This window comes from Coccinella septempunctata, chromosome 5 (genome assembly GCF_907165205.1).
Source record: "Coccinella septempunctata chromosome 5, icCocSept1.1, whole genome shotgun sequence".
NCBI classification, from domain to species: Eukaryota; Metazoa; Arthropoda; class Insecta; order Coleoptera; family Coccinellidae; genus Coccinella; species Coccinella septempunctata.
In genome coordinates this window covers 16,712,283-16,734,513 of record NC_058193.1, presented here as the reverse complement: position 1 = coordinate 16,734,513, position 22,231 = coordinate 16,712,283, and the positions used below count along the sequence as shown (strand labels likewise).

The following is a 22,231-nucleotide window of genomic DNA, read 5'->3' as shown; positions in this document are numbered from 1 at the left end:
AACAGACGCAGCAACGTCATCTAAGACAGATAATGCACATCAGATGGTTCCACAAAGTTTCGAATGCAGAAGTCTTGCAGCGCGCGAGTTGTACAACAATTGAGACTCAAGTAACGAGGGCCCGACTCAGATGGAGCGGCCACATTCTGAGGATGCAAGACACAAGACTCCCCAAAATAGCTCTATACGGCGAACTCACTGAGGGAGCCCGGAAACCAGGAGGCCAGTATAAGCGGTTTAAGGATACACTACATCAATCCCTAAAATCAGTTAATGCTAATCATAACTGGGAACAACTAGCGTTAGACAGGTCACAGTGGAGGTCTTTGGTCCACAGTTATAATGGAGAATCGAGAAGGATACAGCGGCGGCCAGATCTGGTTGGTGACTATCCATGCCCTGAGTGTGGAAGGATCTGCAGGTCACGGTTGGGTCTCTTTAGTCACAGGAGGGCACACAATCGCAACTAGCACTAAGAAGTTACAAGTCTGTTCGAATTTTTTTTTTTTTTTTTTTTTTTTTTTTTTCTTCTTCTTTTTGTAGATTTATTTCCGGTAACGGGATACAGCAATGATGATGAATGATGATGATGAGTATTAACCCTCTAATACCCAACTCCGCCTTGAGACTGGGTGCATATAAGCGGATACAAAATTATTCCCTGTGAGCAGTTTAGTTCAACTGTACATATCCGCTTCAGTATAGGTTCATTTTGTGAGAACAGGTGTTAATGTAAATCATTTAACTATTTGCGAAAAAAAGATGTAGATTATACATAAGCTAACTTGAAACTATACAGAAATAATTTCAAAAAAGAAAAAAAACTTGGGCATTAGAGGGTTAATCCACAAATTTCAACAATACACGACTTCTAATATTTGTTGACATATGTAAACATAACCAAAAAGTTTGTTTACGGGCTTCAAGCACCAGCATTTCGGTTGGTGCAAGAGGGGGCAGGTGAAGAGAACGCGAGCTGCTCCGGTGCTTCACGCCCCCTTCAAAATGAACGCGTCAGTGCTCTAGCGAGATGCACCGGAGCTTCCCAGGAGCTGCTCAAACGGTCAAAAAGAAAGCATATATGTAGCTTTCAATCACTACGCTCTCGATGTCCTAAGAGTACGCATGTGTTGAAATAACGCTTCTGTTTCGTGAAATTTCAATTCTCGTCGTATTTGGGGTTTGCGAAACCCCACCTCACGAATTACATAGCAAATTATAATTTCGGTTTCTACCATGGCTTCTACATCTGCTAATCATAAAATTAAATTGGACGATCCTCGTTTCGAAGAATGGGTTACAAATGTTTTGGACCAATTATTGGAGAGTGAGATGAGTGGTGATGATAATGATCTTGCACCTGAATTTCGATACAAGTATGAGGGTTCTTCAGAAGAGAGCCTTTCTGACGAAGAAAACGGTACAGTGAATTTGGAACAGGGAGTAGAAGATTCACCGTTACAGCGAAAAAAGAAAGTTGAAAAATACTATTATGGCAAGAATAAATTCAAGTGTTCTTCGGTATCGCCGAATACCAACGTTCGAACAAGAAAACATAATATAATTTCACATCTCCCAGGTGTAATTGGCCCTGCAGAACAAATTGGAGCTAACTTCAGTCATCTTTCTTCCTGGGAATTTTTTTTCAGTGAAGATATACTGAGTGAAATAGTTTTTCGAACAAATGAGTAATTGTCAGAAGTTAGATAGCGACTGTCTGATAAAAACCGAACGGATTATGAAGACATACAGATTGGAGAGTTTAGAGCTTTTCTGGGAATGTTGATCTATTCTTATATTTTCAAATCTAATCACGAAGGTCTTGAAGCATTATTCGCTACAGATGGCACTAGCCGGGATATTTTCCGTTGTATTATATCCCTGAGACGAGCTCTGGTCATTCTTACATGCCTCCGCTTTGACAATGCTTCAGAACCGAAAGGAAGAAAACTGATGCCACAGCTGCAATATCCTGGGTGTTCCAAACTTTCATCAAAAACTGCCAAGCATGTTATTCAATTGGAGAATATGCATGCATAGACGAAATATTGGTGGGATTCAGAGGTCGATGCAAATTTAGGATGTACATTCCGAATAAAATATGGCTTAAAAATCTTGGTGATGAGTGATGCGGTAACCCAGTATTTTCTGAACGCCTATATCTATGCTGGTTAGGTTTTTGATGGAAATACACTTTCGGTTGAACAGAAAAAATTAGGAAAACCCACTCAGTCCGTTCTTCGGTTAGGTGCCCCTATATTCGGAACGAATCGGAATAGAACGGCCGACAATTGGTTTTCCTCTATTCAACTCATTGAGGAAGAGAGGCTTGACATATGCAGATTCTCTGAAGTTCATTCTACTGGATTCAACTATAAGGGGAAGGGTGGTTTTATTCCAGTATATTTTGGACTCGATCTATTTTTATTGTGTCGACATGTTTCGGTCCATGGCCATCATCAGAACACAATCATGAGTCCTAATTCATATAAAAAACATAACTTCATAAGAGCCAACCTGTCATCATTCATCATTCACATCTACGTTTAAACAGATCAAAAATTTTGAACTGTTGAAACCATCTAAAAATGGTTTGGAAATTTTTGTTTTTCAAATATGAAATTACCAGTTACGTGACTAAAATTTCACCTCACCAGTTACGGGCGACGATGGGTCCCCGAACGGTTCCCTCTCTGCAGCAACCTTGTTGTTTGAAATAGCAATGCGCAGTCTTCGTCTTCGTGTGACTGCTCGGGTTGATACTAAATACCAGTATTTTCGTTCCCATTTTATTGAAAATGACCTACAGCATGTTTCGAACGATTATCCAGTTGAGTTGATCTAGTTGACCTGAACCCAACACAGCTAGCTTCTTCAGCTTTGTGAGTTCACCTCTTAGGTTCAACAAATTATCCCACATACCTCTGTAGCTATGTTTGTTGTCGTATAATCTCTTTGTTACCAGGTAGAAAAGGCTACGCCGGCCATCAGCTAGCCTCAGGGCTTCACTGGGATGAGACTATTGTTTTAATATCTCAGGTACTCGCCCAAATTTCTTCCTGAAGACGAATGCTATTCCCCTGGTTATATGCCGACACAATGGGCTAGTGAATAATCTTCAGGCACAGAGATCCTGCTTCTGCTCAAGGGTAATTCCGAATCATGCCTTCTCAGTTCCTCCATAGTTCGACATGAATTGGTCGAAACTCATCTCATCATGCTCCTCGTTCTGGGTGGTTGTCCTTCTCAAATGGGTTTCTTCATGTTCGTTGTAGTCCACCACGTATTTCGCCAAACGATTTATATGGACCACTTTTCTCTTTCTCCTGGGTAGTTGGATACAGTACACTACATGATTGATCCTTGTTATCACCTTGTATGGTCCTTCCCAGTCCTTCTGTAGCTTAGGTGATAATCCTCTCTTCCTCTGGGGTTGTATAGCTAGACCAAGTGTCTTCAACATGGAAACAACTACGCGACTTTCTTGTCATACCGAGTCTTCATTCGGTCACCCACAAATTTATAATTCAATAATAAATTTTCATCTATTAGTCTTAGTAAAATTAGTTTCTTGAAAATTGTTGTAGGAAATTTTCTTGTTGGATTGTTGACGGGATCTTCGTGGTAGAGTTTAACTCTTTCAGTGTTATTCTCGATATGATTCTTAGTACTATTCTTTCTGCTGTTTCTATAATTTGAATAGCTGGGTTTCTGCAATTGAAATTGGGAGGACGTATTCCAAAATTGGTCTGCAAATATGTAGATTTTGGCGGCATTTTTTACAGAAAGACCTTGGTTTCCAATTAAAAATTTGGAGAAGTATTAAGCTCTGGATGTAGCTCGAATGTCACACCAAACTGGCTAAACATCTCCTTGATCAGCACATCCACTACTGTCTAGAACTCTCAGTTTTGAATGGTATAAGCCTCAACTCATTTGGTAAAATAGTCCATCGCCACAAGTATGTATTTATTCCCATCTTCGGTTTCTCGGAATGGCCACTATCGATGATGACTCGTTCCTGAGGACTGCCTACGTTATACTGGTTCATTGGCGCTCTACAATTTCCCCCTGAGTCATTCGATGAAGCACATAATCTGCATTTCCGGCACCATCCCTCGACGACTCCCTTGCAGTTGACCCAGTGAAAATGCTCTCTCACCTTTTCTAGCGTTTTCTTGATATCGAAATGATGAAGTTACTTTCTCCAATACTTTTGGCCAATGGCGTGTCTAGACCTTTGGAATTAGGGAAGCTACTCCATTTTTTTTTCAAATACTCATTTATATAATATGACGTACATTTTAAAATATTCATCGTCAAGTGAGTAATGTACGAATAATCTACATATCTTCTTATACCTATATGCATATTTTAGAACAAAAACGGAGAATACATAGTGAATGACATAAGTATATAAATTTTTGTATTCCACCTCTAGTCGTTGATTTAAAAAAACATACTTCAATCAACGCAATAGTCTTCTATTATCTACTTTTCATAAGAAAATTATTTTTGACCTGCAAAGTTTATGAACAGACAATTCGGAACCAACAAGAGAAAATCGAAGGAGTTCTTCCTTTCTTTGAAGTTTACAAGAACTTTCGAATTTATTAAATCTGTGAACCGAAAAATCTTTTACAGGTAGCCAATATATTCGAAATCATAGCAGTTAAAACTGAGCCCATAATGTACCGGCACCCAGCGCTACTACCAAGCTACGTGATCGGTAAAATCGGAGCTTACTGGCGGTCTGAGAAAGTTGAACTTCTCTTACTTTTCAAAACACGAAAATACTTATAGAAAAAATATAAATAGCCAAGAAATTTCCAAGTGAGAAAATTTATAGCAAAATGCCTAAACTTCACGTTCAATTAATGACATTTGGAATTTACGCAATCGATCCTAAATAAGGGGTACCGAGCGAAATTCTTTACAGATTCATTCATTCATTGCAGTATCCCGGTACCGGGAATTAATCTACAAAAAGACATAAAAAAAGAACAGACATAATTTCTTGGGGCTAATTCTAATTGCGACTATGTGCCCTCCTGTGACTGAAGAAACCCAACCGTGACCTACAGATCCTTCCACACTCCGTGCATGGATAGTCACCAGATCTGGCCGCCGCTGAATTCTTCTCGAGTCTCCATTATAACTGTGCACCATAGACGAGGGGTAAACCGCTGGTGAACAAGATTGGGGATGTCTTGGGGATGTCCGGGGATGTCTGGGGATATCATGGGATGTCCGAGGATGTCTTGGGGTTGTCCGGTGATGTCTTTGGAATATCTGAATTGTATTTATGGGCATATCTACTGAGATATCGAATAAAAATTATTCAATTCAAGTTGTATAATAGCAGAGTGATGCGTATTATTGGATATATAGGACTCAATAACCCAAATTCAATGATTTTTACGTGAAAAAACTCCACACACAAATTGATATGAATCTATCAATCAATTGCTCAATCTTTGTTATCGTCAAATAGTAAAGATGTAGCGTTAAATCGCTATTCAAACTGAAATTTTGAATTATGAAATCAAGAATCTAGGATTTTCCATCGACAGAAAAAATCGCATTTTAAAAGCAATGCGAGAAAGTATGGTGCTGCTAGTAGTTTCAAAGATTCCACATAGTTATCAGTGCTACAGATTTCACAAATTTTACCAAAAAAAAAAATAGAATTCTGTTTCCTTCGCACAGAATGTTGTAGGTACATACTTATATAGACAAGACTACGAGCGACCAAGGCACCTTTAGATGCCACATCTAGCGATTAGATCCACTAGGAGGTAGCTGAAAAAATAGTTTTCGCCTATAATCACACTTTAACAGAATATTTTTGGCAGAGAAAGTGCTGTTTCTTATCCGTGAATCATTGAATCATGAATTTTTCTATGAAGCTTTTCATGATGAAAAACCTGTACATCGAAGAATGGGTATATGATGTATAATATTCGTAATAGCGTATTTCGTTGATATAAAATTTGATGGCAAATCCGTAGTCCGTAGAATTCAATTATTATTATTATTATTATTATTATTATTAAATACAATGCAACACTTACCATAGCGAAACTTCTCCAAAGAAGAAAAACTATTTCCTTAATCTTCATTTTTTACACTGAACTCTTGTATATCCATACAAAACAGTTAGACATGAATATTCTGCATAATTATGACTACTTGCTGTATAATTATTTGACAAACTATTAAATTTTTCAATAATTGAGTACTTCTTCGCTGACCAAAGAAGGACTGTTGTTTGGACATAATCATCCAGCAAGTACTCGATCTCCATCATCCAGTATTTCACGTTCACAGCAGAATATTAAATTTTTAGTCAGTAAAGATGGGAATATAAGACAGTTACTGAAGAATAACGATTTTGATATCGTAATATCATCTAGTGGCTTGAAGAGGTTGTTAGATAACACAGATTTGAAGGAGAAATGGACCATCCCTGTAGTGGTGGAATTAATTAATGTTCAAAGAGGTAACTTTTGATTTCAATTCATTTCTGCCATAATGAGAAGAAAATTATTTGCAGGAAGGGAAATACATAAGAAGAAAGTTGTATTTATTGATAAGCCATTCGTTAAAAATCGCCCTGATCCGCTCGATTTGAAATATATAAGCATGAAGAGATTAGTAAGAACGAATTTTTGTCATTATGAAGCATTCAAGTGAGGTAGCATAGATATTTTATGAAGTTCACAAATTGATTTAATTAAGTTGCTTCTAGATATGAAAATCAAGAAATTTGTTTTGAAGAAAATAAATGTGAACAGACCAAGATAAATGGATGTGATGGGAACTCAGAAGATAACCTAGAAGAAAAGTTACCATGTAAATTATTGATTGTATTCATTAATTGAATATATTGATTTATTATTGCTGATTTCAGGGAAAAAGAAATCAGGTTCCAGTGACCTTATTCATCACAATGTCAATTATCGTTTATGGAAAGTTCGAAAGAATGTTAACAGTAACACACTTTTGAAAAACCAAATGAAAAACACTGAATTAAATCTGTTGATAAGATCCAAACTTGATGCCTGCGAGGTGAGTTATCTATTCGGCTAAATATTCATACCAATGTATGAGTGCTGCATTGTAGCTTTGGGTATTCTACTTAATAGTCAAAATGATTGTTGAATGCAGCGCGATTCAACACAATCGCAACATTTCCACCTCCTGAATTGATCTGTAGTTGCAGCTTAACTGAAAATGTATACAATTTGCCTGTAGATTTTAAAGTATATGCATCTTACAAGACTTACCGTCTCACAGAAATTCAATGTGAACAAATCGCGATATAGGCATAATAATTTTTTATGTACTAATCACTCAAGCCCGGTTGCTCTGTTCTGGAATAAATCCTAGATTATTCATCTAGGAATATAGAATATGATCCTAGATTAATTTCGACATTTTCGTTCAATTCTGTCAGGTTAATCTAGGATCAAGTTTAATCTCGGCTTAATCCTGAACTGATCAACTGGGCCTCGACTCACAATAATTATAGAGATAGTTGAAAATCCATATTATCGATTGACGATCAACAGTCAAAGTGTTAATCAGTCAATCTCCTCTCTGTCAGGCAATACAAAATGCATCCATGTATCAAAGGTAGACAATTGTTATAGATAATGGTTATTTTTTGATTGAATTTTTCGAACAATAATATTCTCGATTCACTCTTTTTTCTTAGTGTCAATTTCCTGATATTGATGATCATTTGATCATTCACTGATGATCTAATGAGCCATGAAAGAAAGAAGAGATGATTTCTCGTTCGAAGGAAAAAGGAAAGCCTTTTTGCCGTTTCCGTACTATTTTTTCTGATATATTTCGTTGCATAAACCTTGTCCTTACAATAACGAACACAACGAAAAAAGAATTATCCAATTTAGTGCAGTCGTTTGAACGTGATACGCTTACATAGTTTCCATAGATTTTCTTTTATTTATATAGATTACTCTGATCACTCCTTTAATAATTGTAGGTTTCGCAAGCGGACGCTCTACAACCTGTAATCATCAAACCTAAAGTTGAATTACAATTGCAATACGGTGCTAATATTCCTACAAAAAGTGAGCTTTCCAGAGAGTGGACTTCACTATTTTTCAGACCATTTTCTAATTTATATAGAGGTAAGTGTCCATAATTTTAATATTACAATAATGAAAAAATAACTTAAGTAGTGTCGGCAATTTTTATTTTTTTGCACAAATACAGTAAAGCCTCTCTTGGACGGACACCATTTGGAGCGTAAAAAGTGTCCACCTAACGTAGGTGTCCTTACAAGGGAGAGCTATTATAAAACAGTTAATATAAAATTCAGTTGATTGACAGGTTAAAACTCAGGTTATTACAACAAATCAGAACAAAACCACTTCTCAAAAGAAGGTCTACTTGTTTCGATTTTATTCGAAAATCCTCTTCCGAGCTTTGCAATAAATCATAAAAAATTTTAGTAATACACAGCACAATCAACAACTAGAAAAGGGATATCAAGAACGTGTAAGTGTAATCTATAATTATCATAAAGAAAAGAAGGAATTACAACTTACAACTGCTATAACTGCGTAACGAAATCTAAGTAATAATTAAGTTGTTAAAAATGAAGAATGGAAATGGTACGAAAATTGATCTTCAAATACCACGAGAAAAATTTGGGTGGGGCAGAAAAAGCAACCTCTGAAATATATTTTTCAAATTCATATTATGCCTTTGAAAAATTAATTTTTCATAGCTTGAATTATTTTGAACACATAAGGTCTCTTGTAATTTCTTGCTAAAAGTAAGAATTTTTGAAAAAAAAAAGTTCATCAACAGGTACAGGGTGCCCCAAATTCGATACTCACTGAGAGCATCTCGAAAACTATAAGACTTGGAGAAAATATCTTCAAGGATCCCCGATCTTTTTTTCGAAATAATAAGATATCAGAAAGCAGATCATAAATATTTTGGTTCGTTCTCGAGTTACCTCTCCAAAAACGGGAAAAATAGGTGTCGCTGCGATCGCTAGGTCGATCGATAAGTGGTGGGGATTTAAGCGTCAAATTGAAATGAATAGTCTTCATTTTATTTTAGGGATGTGTCATCGTAGTTATTTCTGATGATTTTTCAAATACATTTCTTCAAATCTATAATGAATATGAATTTTCTGGATTATATGCAATAGAATACAATTCACGTTATAAAGGGGACTAAATAATCAGCTTTATTCATTCATAATAAATGACGAAATCAATGAAATCCAAAAGAAATCACTGATCAAAAAAATGATACCTACATATGTTTATCATTGTTTATTGAAAACAGGATATGTTAGTTGGTTTAATGTAATCTTCAAAATTATATACATTCGCAGTGAGGAGTAGAAAATATCGTCTTTCGTCTTGCTGCAATTTTTTTTGCTGATTTCAAATTCAAATATGTATCATATGTCACTATTCACTTGAATATAACATAAGAAAAAAAAATTAAGATTTTTTCCTGCTTTTCGATTCACTGTTAAAATTTCAGTAGGCTGGCGTAATCATAGCAAAGAGTTGTTTCTCTTTGATCATAGTGACCGTTGAAAATGCATTATGGTTCGTGAACTCCACATAATTCTATGTTAACTAAACCTTCTGTGATAGGAATCACCGACTGTCGAATAATTATTTCTTTCATATATCTGTGATATCGATATCCTTCAAAAGAGAGTAAAAGACTGATTATTAATGAAGAAAATTTATTCAATTATGGTTTTTCTATTTATGAAAGAAACTTAAAGAGTCAGTACTATAAATAAAATACGATAGTTAACTATAATTATAATTTTTACAAAAGTAAGATGATGCAAAATAGGTACTTCCTTCAATGGTATTGTTCGAATTGTGAGCCATCGTTAGATAAGCATGCCAAACATCACGAGAACAAACGATGACAAATTAATCATCGAAATATTTATTCACCAATCCGTGATTCCGACCATAGAGGCTTCGGTTCACGAAAGATAATGCATATTCAACGGTTGCTATGGTAAGGCAGCCCCTACTTATAATTCAACAGTGAATCGAAAAACAGGAAAAAGTATAGATTTTTTTTTCTCGTGTAACTTATATGGGAATAGCGACATATGATATATTTTTGAAATCAGCAAAAAAATTACAGCAGGATGAAATATCTTTTAACTATAGTTACATTTGAAAAATCAAAAATCCCTTTCGTATCTCGAAAATGACTGGATCAAAAAATTCAATAATATCATATTCGAATTCCCCCTAAAAAAGTGTAGAATGTAACAACGGATTTCGAGTTCAAACAAGCTAGTTATTCAGGCTTCACTGAAAATGACAATTTCTCAATTTTCGTTCATAACTCCAAATCTATGAACCTTAGGCTGGATCTGTTTACAGATTTGGAATAGTCAGGAAAAAAGAGCTAAAGAATGTGTGGTCCGTTTTCCTCTAGCTGCTACAGTTCTCGAGATCCATTCAGAAGACAACGAATTTTGTCCAACCTGTACATAACTGATTATCGAAATTGATATTGCTTGAACATTGTTATTCAATGTTTCAGTGAAAGAATTGAGATGGATTAGGCCGATTTAATTTTTGTTAAAACAATTATGTACATGTTTTCAAAATAAAAAAATGAACAAAATAAACATAAATACAAAATTAAAACAAAAAAACACCTAAACTTTTCGGAATGTCCTTCATGTTGGTGTAAGCATTTCCCTGCTCATTTTAGAACACTGTTTTCCGACTTACATTCGGATTGTTCTTTATTTTCTGGCTAGCTTCTTTTATTTTCTAATAAGCTGATCCCAAGTATTGATATCAAGGAATATTCTAGCGATTTGTCATGTAATCCCAGACATAATAATTCACAGGATTAAAATCAGAAGACCTTGAAAACCAGTTATGAGGTATTTCAGTTTCTCAATACATGCCCCCAATTCACATTACGTATTTCCAATACAGTTTCTTTGAAATATTGCTGAAGTTACCATTAAACATCCGTCCCGAATGTTCGTTCATCTGATTTGGTTCTGCCTCAAATTCCAACAACATCGAATTCTTAACTGTAGTTCTTGATTGTCATGTTGAATAAATGAATGTTCTACACAACTAATACATTTTCACACACTTTTAAATACGACATATTCGTTAGTCGTAGGAGAGTATTCAAATTATTTTCAAATATCAATTGACAATGCTCTGTCAAATTCTAAACAGCGCTACCTACAGTGGGAAAAACGAAACTGATCCCATATCCCCACGAAATTAAAAACAAAATCGAATCAGTGAATACACCAGAGTTTTAGACATCTTCCCTAGGGCGCTTGGAACATTCAATCCGCCTCTGGGCGAGCGGGTTATTACTCTCAATTACTTATTGACACCTTATCTCAGTCGTCACTTAAATGAATTGTTTATAGTGAGGACGCACTGGAACACTGCAGAAGTGGTGAACCTTGAAAAATGTTCAATTCAGAAGGTCGCAAATGAGGCTAATCAGTTGTACCAGTATAAACCATATTTGGGACTTGGTGTATTGAATGATGTACTGACTAAATTGGTCGAATTGAGTGAAGGAAGTTACCTCTTAGCTCATCTACCAAAACATGGATCTTTTGTGTCTTTGTTGAAAGAATGTGAAAGGTAACTCTATAAATGTTTAGTAAAATAAACCATTTTCATGTGAGTGTATTGTCTCAACTGTCAAATACCATTTTTTTACAAGTTGAGAAAAACGCAATAAAATAATAATTAATTAATAATAATTTTTTATATATCATGATATATTATAGTGTGGCTATTTCTGGTATGTAATATTAATATTCATTAGACATTGTTATTTCTTATTGTCATTTTACTATTTTCACTTCTAAAGTTATGAGAAGTACTTTGTAAATATTGTAGGGGTAGGCACATCATTTTTTCTGTTGGACCGGATTATTTTCTTGTTTTTAGTTCTGTTACCGTGCAAAAATATTTGTATTTCAGGGCCAAACATAATTGAGAGAAGAAAAATTAATATTAATGAAGAGAACTCGTTAAAAGTTCCGGATAGGGGTAGGTGGTGATTTTTTGGGTGAAAAATGATTTGTACGATTTACGGCTAAACTATACCTCGTATCGAAAAAGTTTGAGAGTAAGAGATAAAGATAATTTTCAACTTATGTTGAAATTGAAAAACCGATTTTTTGTTTTCGATTTTTTCTTCAACAAAAAATGTATCGACTTGGAGAGAAATATATAACTTCCATAGATAGAAATTAGATTTTCATGAGCTGTATGAGCGGTAATTTTTTTTCATGCGATATATGCATTTTATATGACTTTAATTTTTATACGACTTGATATAAAAAAGCCGATTTCTCTTACTTGAAACCTCAACAACAAAATGAAAAATAAATTTTTCGTATTGTTGAACCATCTGGTCTCAAACAAACTTCACCGAATTACACTTTTACTATTTTGGGAATTTCTGAAAACATTGTGAATAACCGTACATTCATAATGCAACAGCTTGTGAAAATGTTTGAAAAAAAATTTCACATTTCCAATAAAATTATTCTATCAAAATATCAATCACAATACATATTTTTAGATACATTAGTTTTCAACAGTAAATAAATAAGATTTGAGAGTTACAATTTGTATCGAATTTTCTTTGAAAAGTTTTCTCCATCTTTAAAGTTGGTGTAGCTTCCGATTTCTTCAGGTTCGTCTAAATCTATATTTTCAGTGATTTTTATCCAAATCGATACATTAATGTTGTAGAAAAAAATTAAAACGTAAAATAGGCATTTTTCACCATGAATTTGAGGCTATGTTGAAAATTGGTAAATCAAAGAGTTGCAAAAAATATTGCTATTATCCACAATTCACACTCCCAAACTTTGTCGAAATGGGGTACATTTGGGCCAGAAATCAAAAAAAATAATTTTTCACCCCTAAAAACCACTACCTAATCCTATTCCGGAACTTTAACCGAGTTCTTTTTATAGATATTATGTGATTTATTTATAATTTCTACTAATATAATGGCTAAGAATTTTTCTTCAATTCGGGTTTTCAAAATCTGTTTCCCCTGGACTATAGGGCGGGAGTTGCTTATTATTAAGGGAATTCAACATTAGTACAACTGATACTTACCAGGGTCCCAATTATTTTTCACAGAAATAGAGATGTTCAGGTTTTTTCACTCAGCAAATTTTATTTTAGTCCCTAGTAGGTCATAAAGAAAACTTGATACAAAAATGTACCAAATGAGTTCATAAGAATTATCTGCCATTTTAACAGAATGTTAATAAAAAAAAATGGCCAGTAGCCAGCAAGAGTAAAAGATTTCCACTGTTCACATCCTCTATGGCAAAATTTAAATGATGTTTAAAACTTATATTTTCAGTGTTTCACATTCCCTGGATTTGCATTCAGAATATACCGACTATAGAATTAGTGATATTGTAGAAAGAAATTGGGTTCCAATAGATCTGAACTATATATTACCAATACATGAGTCACAAAACCGACCACCGGGATGTTTTATGCCACCTTTGCAAGGTATGCACCTGTTTCACATCAAGTAATTTTCATTTAATAATAACGATTTATTTCAGGAAAACATGGAAATTTCAAAAAGAAGAACAAACCAACTTTACAACAGAAAAAACCAAATTGATTTTATTGCTATGTGAATTCATTTTACTCTTTCAACCAGTTATAAATGATATTTTAGGTATAGGAATATGCATTGAATAGGAAACAGGATTTTAATTCAAAAAATCAAAACTCTGTTCATAATACATAGTTCACAAATAATTTCAGAATTTTGATCGAAAAAACTTAGTTATTAATTATTTACAAAAACAGGTTACATTTGAACTGTTACTGTTAGAATTGATTGGGGAAAACTGTTAGAGAAATGTATAATTCAATATGAGGCAAAATACAGTCTGTTTGCACATGTTTTCTTTCATCTTTAGCCTACGACAATTTCTTAGCTTTTTGATAGAGAGTATCTACTACTTTACTCATACTTTGAATTGTTTCTAAAGCCATTTCGTATGTCTTGTCTATTGGGGTCTCTTCGAATACTATCAGCACTCCTGAAACAAAAGTATTAGAATAAATTTTTGAAAAATACTTGTACGAGTTGAAGAGTTAGACCATTATTATTTTATTCATTGAAACCAGGTACATCAAATCCGTCATAGGCATCTCAATACTTTAACACAGGCCTGGTACTCAACAAAATAACAAGAAAACAGTTTAAAAAAAAAAATGTGCTAAATAACAAATAATTCACCCAGAGGAGGGAACACCCCTCAAAAACAAGCCCTTAATCCAAATCTTCAAATTTTTTATTTTCGTTATATTACAACCAGCTCTTTGGATTCATTGGCGATAAATCCTATGTAAAGCCCATAACAATTGAAAACTCTGAAGAATTCTCTAGAGAATTTTTATGAGAAAATGGTCAAAATTATTTTGTATGCAACTGAACAGTGAATTTTACGAAAAGTACGTAACTGCAGAGAATTATCGGTTGTTGCAAACAGGCTTACTGTAATGTAGCTGCATTTTTGGTAATAATCAGGGAGCTGGTTGCCATTTGGGTATAACATTTGTTCCTGTGTACTCTTGATAGGGATGAAAGTTCAAATCAATATGATTCAGTCAATTAAAGTTACAAGTCTGACCCTGTCTGCCACAGGGTAGTCACAGAATAGATAGTTTTGTCCTACTCTAGGCAGGGCCTGCAGAGTGCATTGACGATACTTAATTAGAGTAAGTGAGCTCTAAGCCGACAATATCCCGAGAAGATCGCCATTATAGATCTCAGATTGGTTCTAGAAAATCCTAGCCATCGGTTGATATACAAGCTGGGAGGCACTGAGATGGCCCTGAATGAGTGACGCAGAACAGAATGGTTGCGGCAATATTCCAGGACCCTCTGCCTTATCCAGCTATTGTTTTGTTCCCTGATTTAGGAATTAGAAATTCCTATAGTTGGTTCCGGCCCAGTATACGCTGAGTTTGCACCTTCTCTGGCTAGAGCATCCGATAGGATGGTAGAGGAAACAGAATAATTATAATTTTGACAATGAGCCTGAGCCAATGAGAATAGTGGAAGACTTCAACATATTTTTTTCCAACCCTTCACCTCAAATAAAGAAAAAACCGCATGTAAACGCACATCAGTCGAAATCGATCAAAAATAATGATAAGTCATTTTATTCATATTATTATTATCATTTTATTCATATTATTGTCATTTATTTGAAATTCCAGAATCAGAAATAATAAACACTGTCAAAAGTATGAAAAATGTTAAATCTGCAGGTTGGGATGGTATTCAAATGGAAGTTATAAAGAAGAGTATCGATTCAATTGCTAGACCGTTGGCACATATCATGAATAAATCTTTTACTGATGGTGTATTTCCAAATGACCTGAAAATAGCGATAATAAAACCTATTTACAAGAAAGGAGATCATAATGACCCAAACAGCTATCGTCCAATAAGTCTTCTGTCATCATTTGCGAAAATATTCGAAAAGATCCTAGCTGCCAGATTACTGAATTTCTTCCGTAAATTCAAAATATTGTCAGATTCCCAGCATGGTTACATACCAGGAAGAAGTACTGAAACAGCGATCTTTGAACTGTACCAGGCCATACTGGCAGCATTAGAACAAAAGGAATTACCGTTAGGACTCTTCTTAGATCTATCAAAAGCTTTTGATTGTGTTGACATAGATATATTGCTTGGTAAACTTGAAAAATACGGAATTAGGGACAAACAATTGAAGTTGATGGAGAGCTACTTGAGGGATAGGCCCCAATCAGTGGTTGTGAAGGTGGATAACATCACTTATCAACCAAAAACAAGGAAAAAGAAAATGGGAGTACCACAGGGAAGCATTCTGGGCCCCCTTCTCTTCTTGATTTATATAAATGATCTTCCCTTAGCAATTAAAACTCAAGTAGTTAGAAATTTCACGGCGTTACTTGTTTCCTTTGCTGACGACGCTAATGTTTTGCTTTGTTCGCCTTCTCTTCAACTAACGGTACAAAGAGCAATCTCTATACTGAGTGATATCAACAAGTGGTGTGAAGACAACAATCTGGTTATGAACACAACAAAGACTGAATGTGTGATCTTCAGTTGTGATCGGTCTTCAGCTGTCATTCCTAGCAACCTGAATGATAACATCTCAATCTCTGGTACTACGACGTTCCTGGGAGTGTGTCTGGACGGAAACCTCAAGTGGAGCGTACACATTGAAATGCTTATTGGACGTCTCAACTCAGTTATTTATTCAATCAATGTCCTTAAAACTAGAGTTGATTTTCCTACTTTGAAAATTATCTATTATTCGAACTTTCAGTCCATCTTATCATATGGTATAATTTTTTGGGGTAGTAGTGCGGGAATTGAATCAGTTTTTTTGAGACAAAAGTTCATGCTGAGGGTAATGTTAAGGTTAAGTTTCAGAGAATCTTGTAGAGGTCACTTCAAGGCAAATAATTTTCTGACGGTATACGGCTTATATATTTACAGAGTACTTGTTTTCATGATAGATCATTCCGAATACTTTAAGAACTATTTAACCTGTAATAATACTAGGCATACTGAGCCTTACTGTATCCACGACACTCATTGTCTCTTACAGAGAAGTCTCCCTTATACATGGGTCTAAAGCTATTTAATGCCCTGCCTCGTAAATTCAGAGCATTAAATCAGAAAATTTTTAGGAGAACTTTATTTGAAATGCTTGTTCATTGCGAGCCATACTCTCTAACAGAATTTTTTGTTTGGTGTAAGAATTAATTTATTCTTGAACTGCATTATTGTTTATTTTTTTTCTTGTGTTACCTGTTAATATTTGACGTATTCAACCTTGATTGTACAATTTTTGTAACAATAAGTTCTTGGATGAATAAACATTATCATTATCATTAACTTGTTGCCTCTGAAACCTGAGTTTCCAGGTACCCAAAAAGTTGCAGTCTGTTGTTACTTCCCAATTTGAAGAGGTTTGATCTACATTTGAGTACCTATGCAGAATTGCATTTTCAGCATGCAGCTCCCAACTATAAGTCTATTTGAGAACTTTACAATCTGCAAAAAATTTTCTAATATTCGTATTTTTTATATACCTTTTTTTAATTCTTGGCTATTATTAATGAGGGATTCCAACTAATGTTCTATATTCAGGTATCAAACATTGTAATGAAATTTTATAAGAATATGTTTTGCTGATACATCACATGAATTTATTTTTATATCCGACTTTCATAGAGGGCGCTATACATATAGTTACAGTAGTATTGAAAATAACTTTTTTCAAGTTAGATCTATTAATCAAAATTTCGATTGAACTTAAACATATTCAAATTCAATTTTGCACAAAAAGGTAGTCTTAGTGAATTGATACTGTGTACCGTTTTCGGAATATTTTGGTTGGAAAATTATGAAATAATAACCAATGCTGGTATAAAGTAATAATGAAGTTATTAATTACTATTATTAATTGTGCATTGTGTGAATAAAAAATTTTTTTTCGCGCAAGCGAGAACTCGTCGATAAAACTGATTCATGTTGAAAAACTGGCATAGGAGGCTCTCCTTTCTTGTGTAAGAATTTTTTTTCTTTTACGCACTTTATCTTGAATATGGATGGCGTTACAAAATTTTTTTACTGAACAAACCCCAATTATTTTTCAGTTTTTTTACCTACCCTAGAGCCATGGTCACTTTTTTTTGAAACACTGTGTATAACATGAATTTATGTTGAGATAATTGTGTTTATGAAGACTTGATTCTGTTTATGGTTGGCTCTAAATACTAATAATGATAATTCCATGGAATATTCATCAAACAAAATATAATTTCATAAAATTAGAAAGGAGATCTTACTATCTGAGGAAAACCAGGAACAGGAAAGTCTGGGAGAAGATCAATTTAAGTAATGTTAAATCTTGTGTTTGTGACCCTCATTGTGACCTCATACATTGTTAAACTATAGTATTGTTCTAGGTGATCAGTCACATGATCACTCGGTAACTCGGAGTCAGGGTTGGTTGATGCTGGCTGATAATTTATTCCCTAATCCCTTACTCTAGAAGTAAACTAAAAATTTGCAGTATTTTGTATTTTAAATTGCAATAAATGAACCCACATAAAACAGTTGAGGTTACAGGCCAGCAGAAACAAGCCTTAAAATCTAAAATTTTAAATTTTTTTTTATATAATTTATTAATCAAATTAACAATGATAATTCGATAGTTGATTCACCAAAGGTTGATAAATTAATAAAATCAGACTGATAAGTTTTTATCTATAAATGTTATATTTCATTTCTCTTCAGCGTCCGCAATTCCCCCATCCTACAGAGTAATAATAAGCACCGAAATAAGGTATCCTTTAGATAGAAAATTATTTAACAGATACTTATTCACCGTATATTCAAAATTTATTCGAAGGTGAAAGTACCGGACCTTAAAATCAACTAACGTGTCGTCTAACTAACTAACTAAAATTTGTCGTCAAGATGGCTATGGAATTTTGTTTATTAATGACAGCGATTAATGATTGAGATTTTTTAATGTTCGAAATCATTAATGGTTAAATTAATAATCACACAATAACAAACAAGTTCCATAAACCTCATTTTGAACTGAATTAGGGAATTCTTGATTGCAAAACAAATTTTCATCAATACCATAGACTTATATTAACATGGACTCCGCCTGTGAGAGAGAGGACAGTAGGTTGAATGAGATGGAGAGTTTGTGGGCAAGCTGTCAAAAGGTTATAGAACTCAGTTTATGCGAAAATTTTTCTTAATAAATTTTCAACAAGCTTCCGAGAAGATAAACAGGAATTCCGTAGCATTCTTTCTAAATGAATTATGTCAAAAAAAATATTAATTTCATTCAAGAATAGATGTAATGAGAATAATGCTCAACGTGTCAACACCTTGTGGGCAAAGATGCGAAAATTGTAGACATTTTCCAAAATAAATTTTCAACAAGCTTCCGAGAAGGCAAATAGGAATTCCTTAACATTCCTTCGAAATGAAAAATATAAAAATTATGTGAGTTTCATTCAAGAATAAATATAATGTTAATAATACTCAACGTATGAACACCTTGTGGACAAAGTCTGCGTCACATATTTGTTTATATCCATTATATGATTTTGACATTTCCCACACGAAATCAGTTCATCTCCTTCTTATTCGATTAGAACGCATAAGCCCTTCTCTCTCTAATGCATCCAACCTCTCGATTTACTGAAAAGCCACGTGACAGTGAGTCCATGTATAATAAGTCTATGATCAACACCTAGACCAATTTAACATGTTATAAATTTTCTATGTTCACATCAAAATGTTGATATTTATGATGCTGATTGAAAATTCAAGAAGTTCATTGGAGGAATATTTGAAATGTGACATTTTGAATAAATCAGATTGATATCCTTCCCTACGATATCCGTTTAAAGGAATGTGTGGAGCCGGCAAAGGCTGAAGTTGAAGTATATTGGTTACTTTCAAACAAACATCATTTTCTCGCAACCTATACATTTCACCTTTCCTGAATTCACCTGCTACTCTAAAAATCAATGTGACATACTTCTAAGTACCGACTTTTCTTCACTTCTATGTACAGTTGCCCATGATAATTATGCATTAATAAGAAATATACCATTAAGGCCGTAAGATTAATCGTTGTTTAAACTTCCGATTAAGAAATCTCCAATTAAAGTTAATCTATGGTTTAAACTAAACCATCGTGTTAAGATAAAGTACAAAATGAGAAGAGATCAACTAATCCTGTGCAGTTGCCAAAATACTTGGCTATTTGAACTGATTGTGAGTCATTGGTTGTCATTTCTTAGTTTTCTGTATTAATCTTTGGATCAGTGCTTCTGTCAGACTGCAGCGATCAGTTTATTTATTTATTGTGTTCTGTTGTGATCTTTGTATCAGAATTATTATTGTTATATTATTGAGGTGTAAAGTAAAACCTATGGTTGATACATAGCATTCAGTACTCCGTTTCTGAGAATATCAATATTTAGTATCTAACGAAAGGCAAATTTCGAAGTGAAAATAAGGAAATGCTTTTGAACATAGCAACTCAGAAGATGGATTGCAAGTGAGACAACATTCTCTAACCGGCAACGCAAACCTAAACACAATTTCTTGAATCAAAACAAACAAGAAACTTTGAAAAATTTCATAGAAGCAGGTACAAAATAGTTCCATAGAATATATAGGGTTTAATCCCTTTTGGATGGTTTAAACCTACCGTCCCGAAGGTTTAAACTAATCGATAGTTTAAACCATCCTTGATGGATTAACTATGTTTGATCTTAAGAAATGATCGTTATTCAAAGTTTAAACTTTCATTCTTGGTTTAAACTACCATTAATCTTACGGGCCTAAGGGCGAGTACTTTCACCTGCAAATAACTAAATTTCTTCGATAGATAAGTCCTATTCTTAAGATAAGTAAAAATGCTGTCTTTTTACTTTCAGATAGTGTTATTCATCGAATAAATCTGTCATTGAAACTTAAGAATAAGAGTTTATTTGCTAAATATGAACATAGATCGAATGTCGGTACCTCATTATTGGTAAAATTTTTCAGATTCTGGAGGTAAGGTTATTCTTTGTGTGATTTTCACTAAATATTCGCTTTCTAGTTGGAATTATGACAATTTCTACAATGAGGTGTCTTATTGTACATTAATCAGTGAAAAGTAATAAACCGTGTTTTTAAAGAATTGTTATTCGTCAAATTATTTTAAGTGAAAGCACCGAAATAAATTATCCTTCAGATTAAAAATTATTTGACAGATACTTATTCACCATAGTCAAAATTTATTTGAAGGTGAAAGTAGTGCGCCTAAAATGGGTAATTTCGTGAACGTTGAACAGAAAATTATTATGAGATCAGCGGAATAAATTATTAATGTATTCAAGCAATTGTTTTATTGCAAAAAATTCAAATTAAATGGAATTACTCTTACCTTCTCCTTGATCTAGTATTCCATGAAATTTTACATCCAAAATCATCTGTGATAACTTTTTCTCAACTTGTGCAACAGGAAGCTTAATAGTTTTAGCAATATATTCAACTTCAACTCTTGAGTAAGGTTCTATGATTCTACATAAATTTTGCTCCAGCATATTATCATATAATGTTCCAAGATGAGCTCTCACAATAACATCATCTTCAAGCTCATGCTTAAATTCTTTGACAGTGACTTGAAAATCAGCCAATGACCTTTTATGTGATGCCTGAGCAACAGATTTCATAGCATCAATATCTTTTCCAGCATATTTTATTGCCAGCTTTCCACTAACAATTTGTTGTACTTCTTCTGGATGATTCAACATTATTTTGGATAGAAGCATATACTTCAAAGCTACTAGAGCTTTTGGTGATTCTACACTATCAAAACCTTCAAAGGCTTCATAAAAATAAGAATATGCTGTTTTGAAGTCTTTTTCATCTGCTGCATGCAAAATACCTGATTGTAAGTCAAGAGCAGCCTGCAATTTCGGAGGGCAGTATATTGAATTAGCTGTTGTTCGAGCTGAAGTGAGAGCTGCTCTTGCTTTTGGAAGATTGCTCAAAGCATGGTAGGTCTTGCTTTCAAGAAGTTGAACTTCCACTAGAAGATTTTTGTCATCAAGCTTTTTGAGTTCTTTGAGTAAAGTTGACCCAAGAGCAAGCGCTTCTGGAAACATCCCAGTATCGAAATATAACGCAACCAAACGAGCTTCCAAACTTTGTCTCAAGAAAGTTCTGCGTTCTTCTTTTGCCCACTCGATACATTCTTTGCATAGTTGAACTTCGATACCGATGCCTGCTTCGAGATCGAGAAAGAAATCAACAAGAGATCGTACCAATTTTGCTGCCTTTGCTTTGCTTATTTCACTAAGAAAGGGCCTTGTTGCTTTTATCAGTTCAGCGAGTTCCTTAGCCTTTCCTTCCCTCTTATATTGTTCACCGAGGTTAAGAATATCCTGTTCTTTAGATCTGATATTTTCTTCATCATTGTTGTGCTGTTCTCCATTACGATTTATTTTCAAAAATTGTTCACGATTTGAACTGGAGACAGATTGCACTCTTTCAAACAACATCGCACCCGCCATATTGCTAATCTAGAAAAGCACTGTCATCAACAAGGTGC

General features: G+C 34.2%; 2 protein-coding genes across 2 annotated transcripts in view; one reads left to right on the top strand and one right to left on the bottom strand.

Moving 5' to 3' along the window:
• LOC123312940 (little elongation complex subunit 2-like) overlaps positions 1-13,980 on the top strand; it is a 25,729-nt gene extending 11,749 nt beyond the window's left edge. Inside the window, exons 4-11 of the mRNA XM_044897535.1 lie at positions 6,350-6,502; positions 6,557-6,692; positions 6,752-6,855; positions 6,914-7,071; positions 8,015-8,162; positions 11,447-11,669; positions 13,423-13,577; positions 13,634-13,980. Coding sequence (XP_044753470.1) covers positions 6,350-6,502; positions 6,557-6,692; positions 6,752-6,855; positions 6,914-7,071; positions 8,015-8,162; positions 11,447-11,669; positions 13,423-13,577; positions 13,634-13,695 — 1,139 coding nt within the window. The 3' untranslated portion in view covers positions 13,696-13,980. The remainder of the gene's footprint in view (positions 1-6,349; positions 6,503-6,556; positions 6,693-6,751; positions 6,856-6,913; positions 7,072-8,014; positions 8,163-11,446; positions 11,670-13,422; positions 13,578-13,633) is intronic.
• On the bottom strand, positions 13,773-22,231 carry LOC123312941 (26S proteasome non-ATPase regulatory subunit 11). The gene is made up of 2 exons (XM_044897536.1): positions 21,062-22,231; positions 13,773-14,122 (listed from the first exon to the last, which is right to left on the bottom strand). Exons 1-2 carry the CDS (start codon positions 22,191-22,193, stop codon positions 14,001-14,003), a joined length of 1,254 nt encoding a protein of 417 aa, XP_044753471.1. The 5' UTR covers positions 22,194-22,231; the 3' UTR covers positions 13,773-14,000.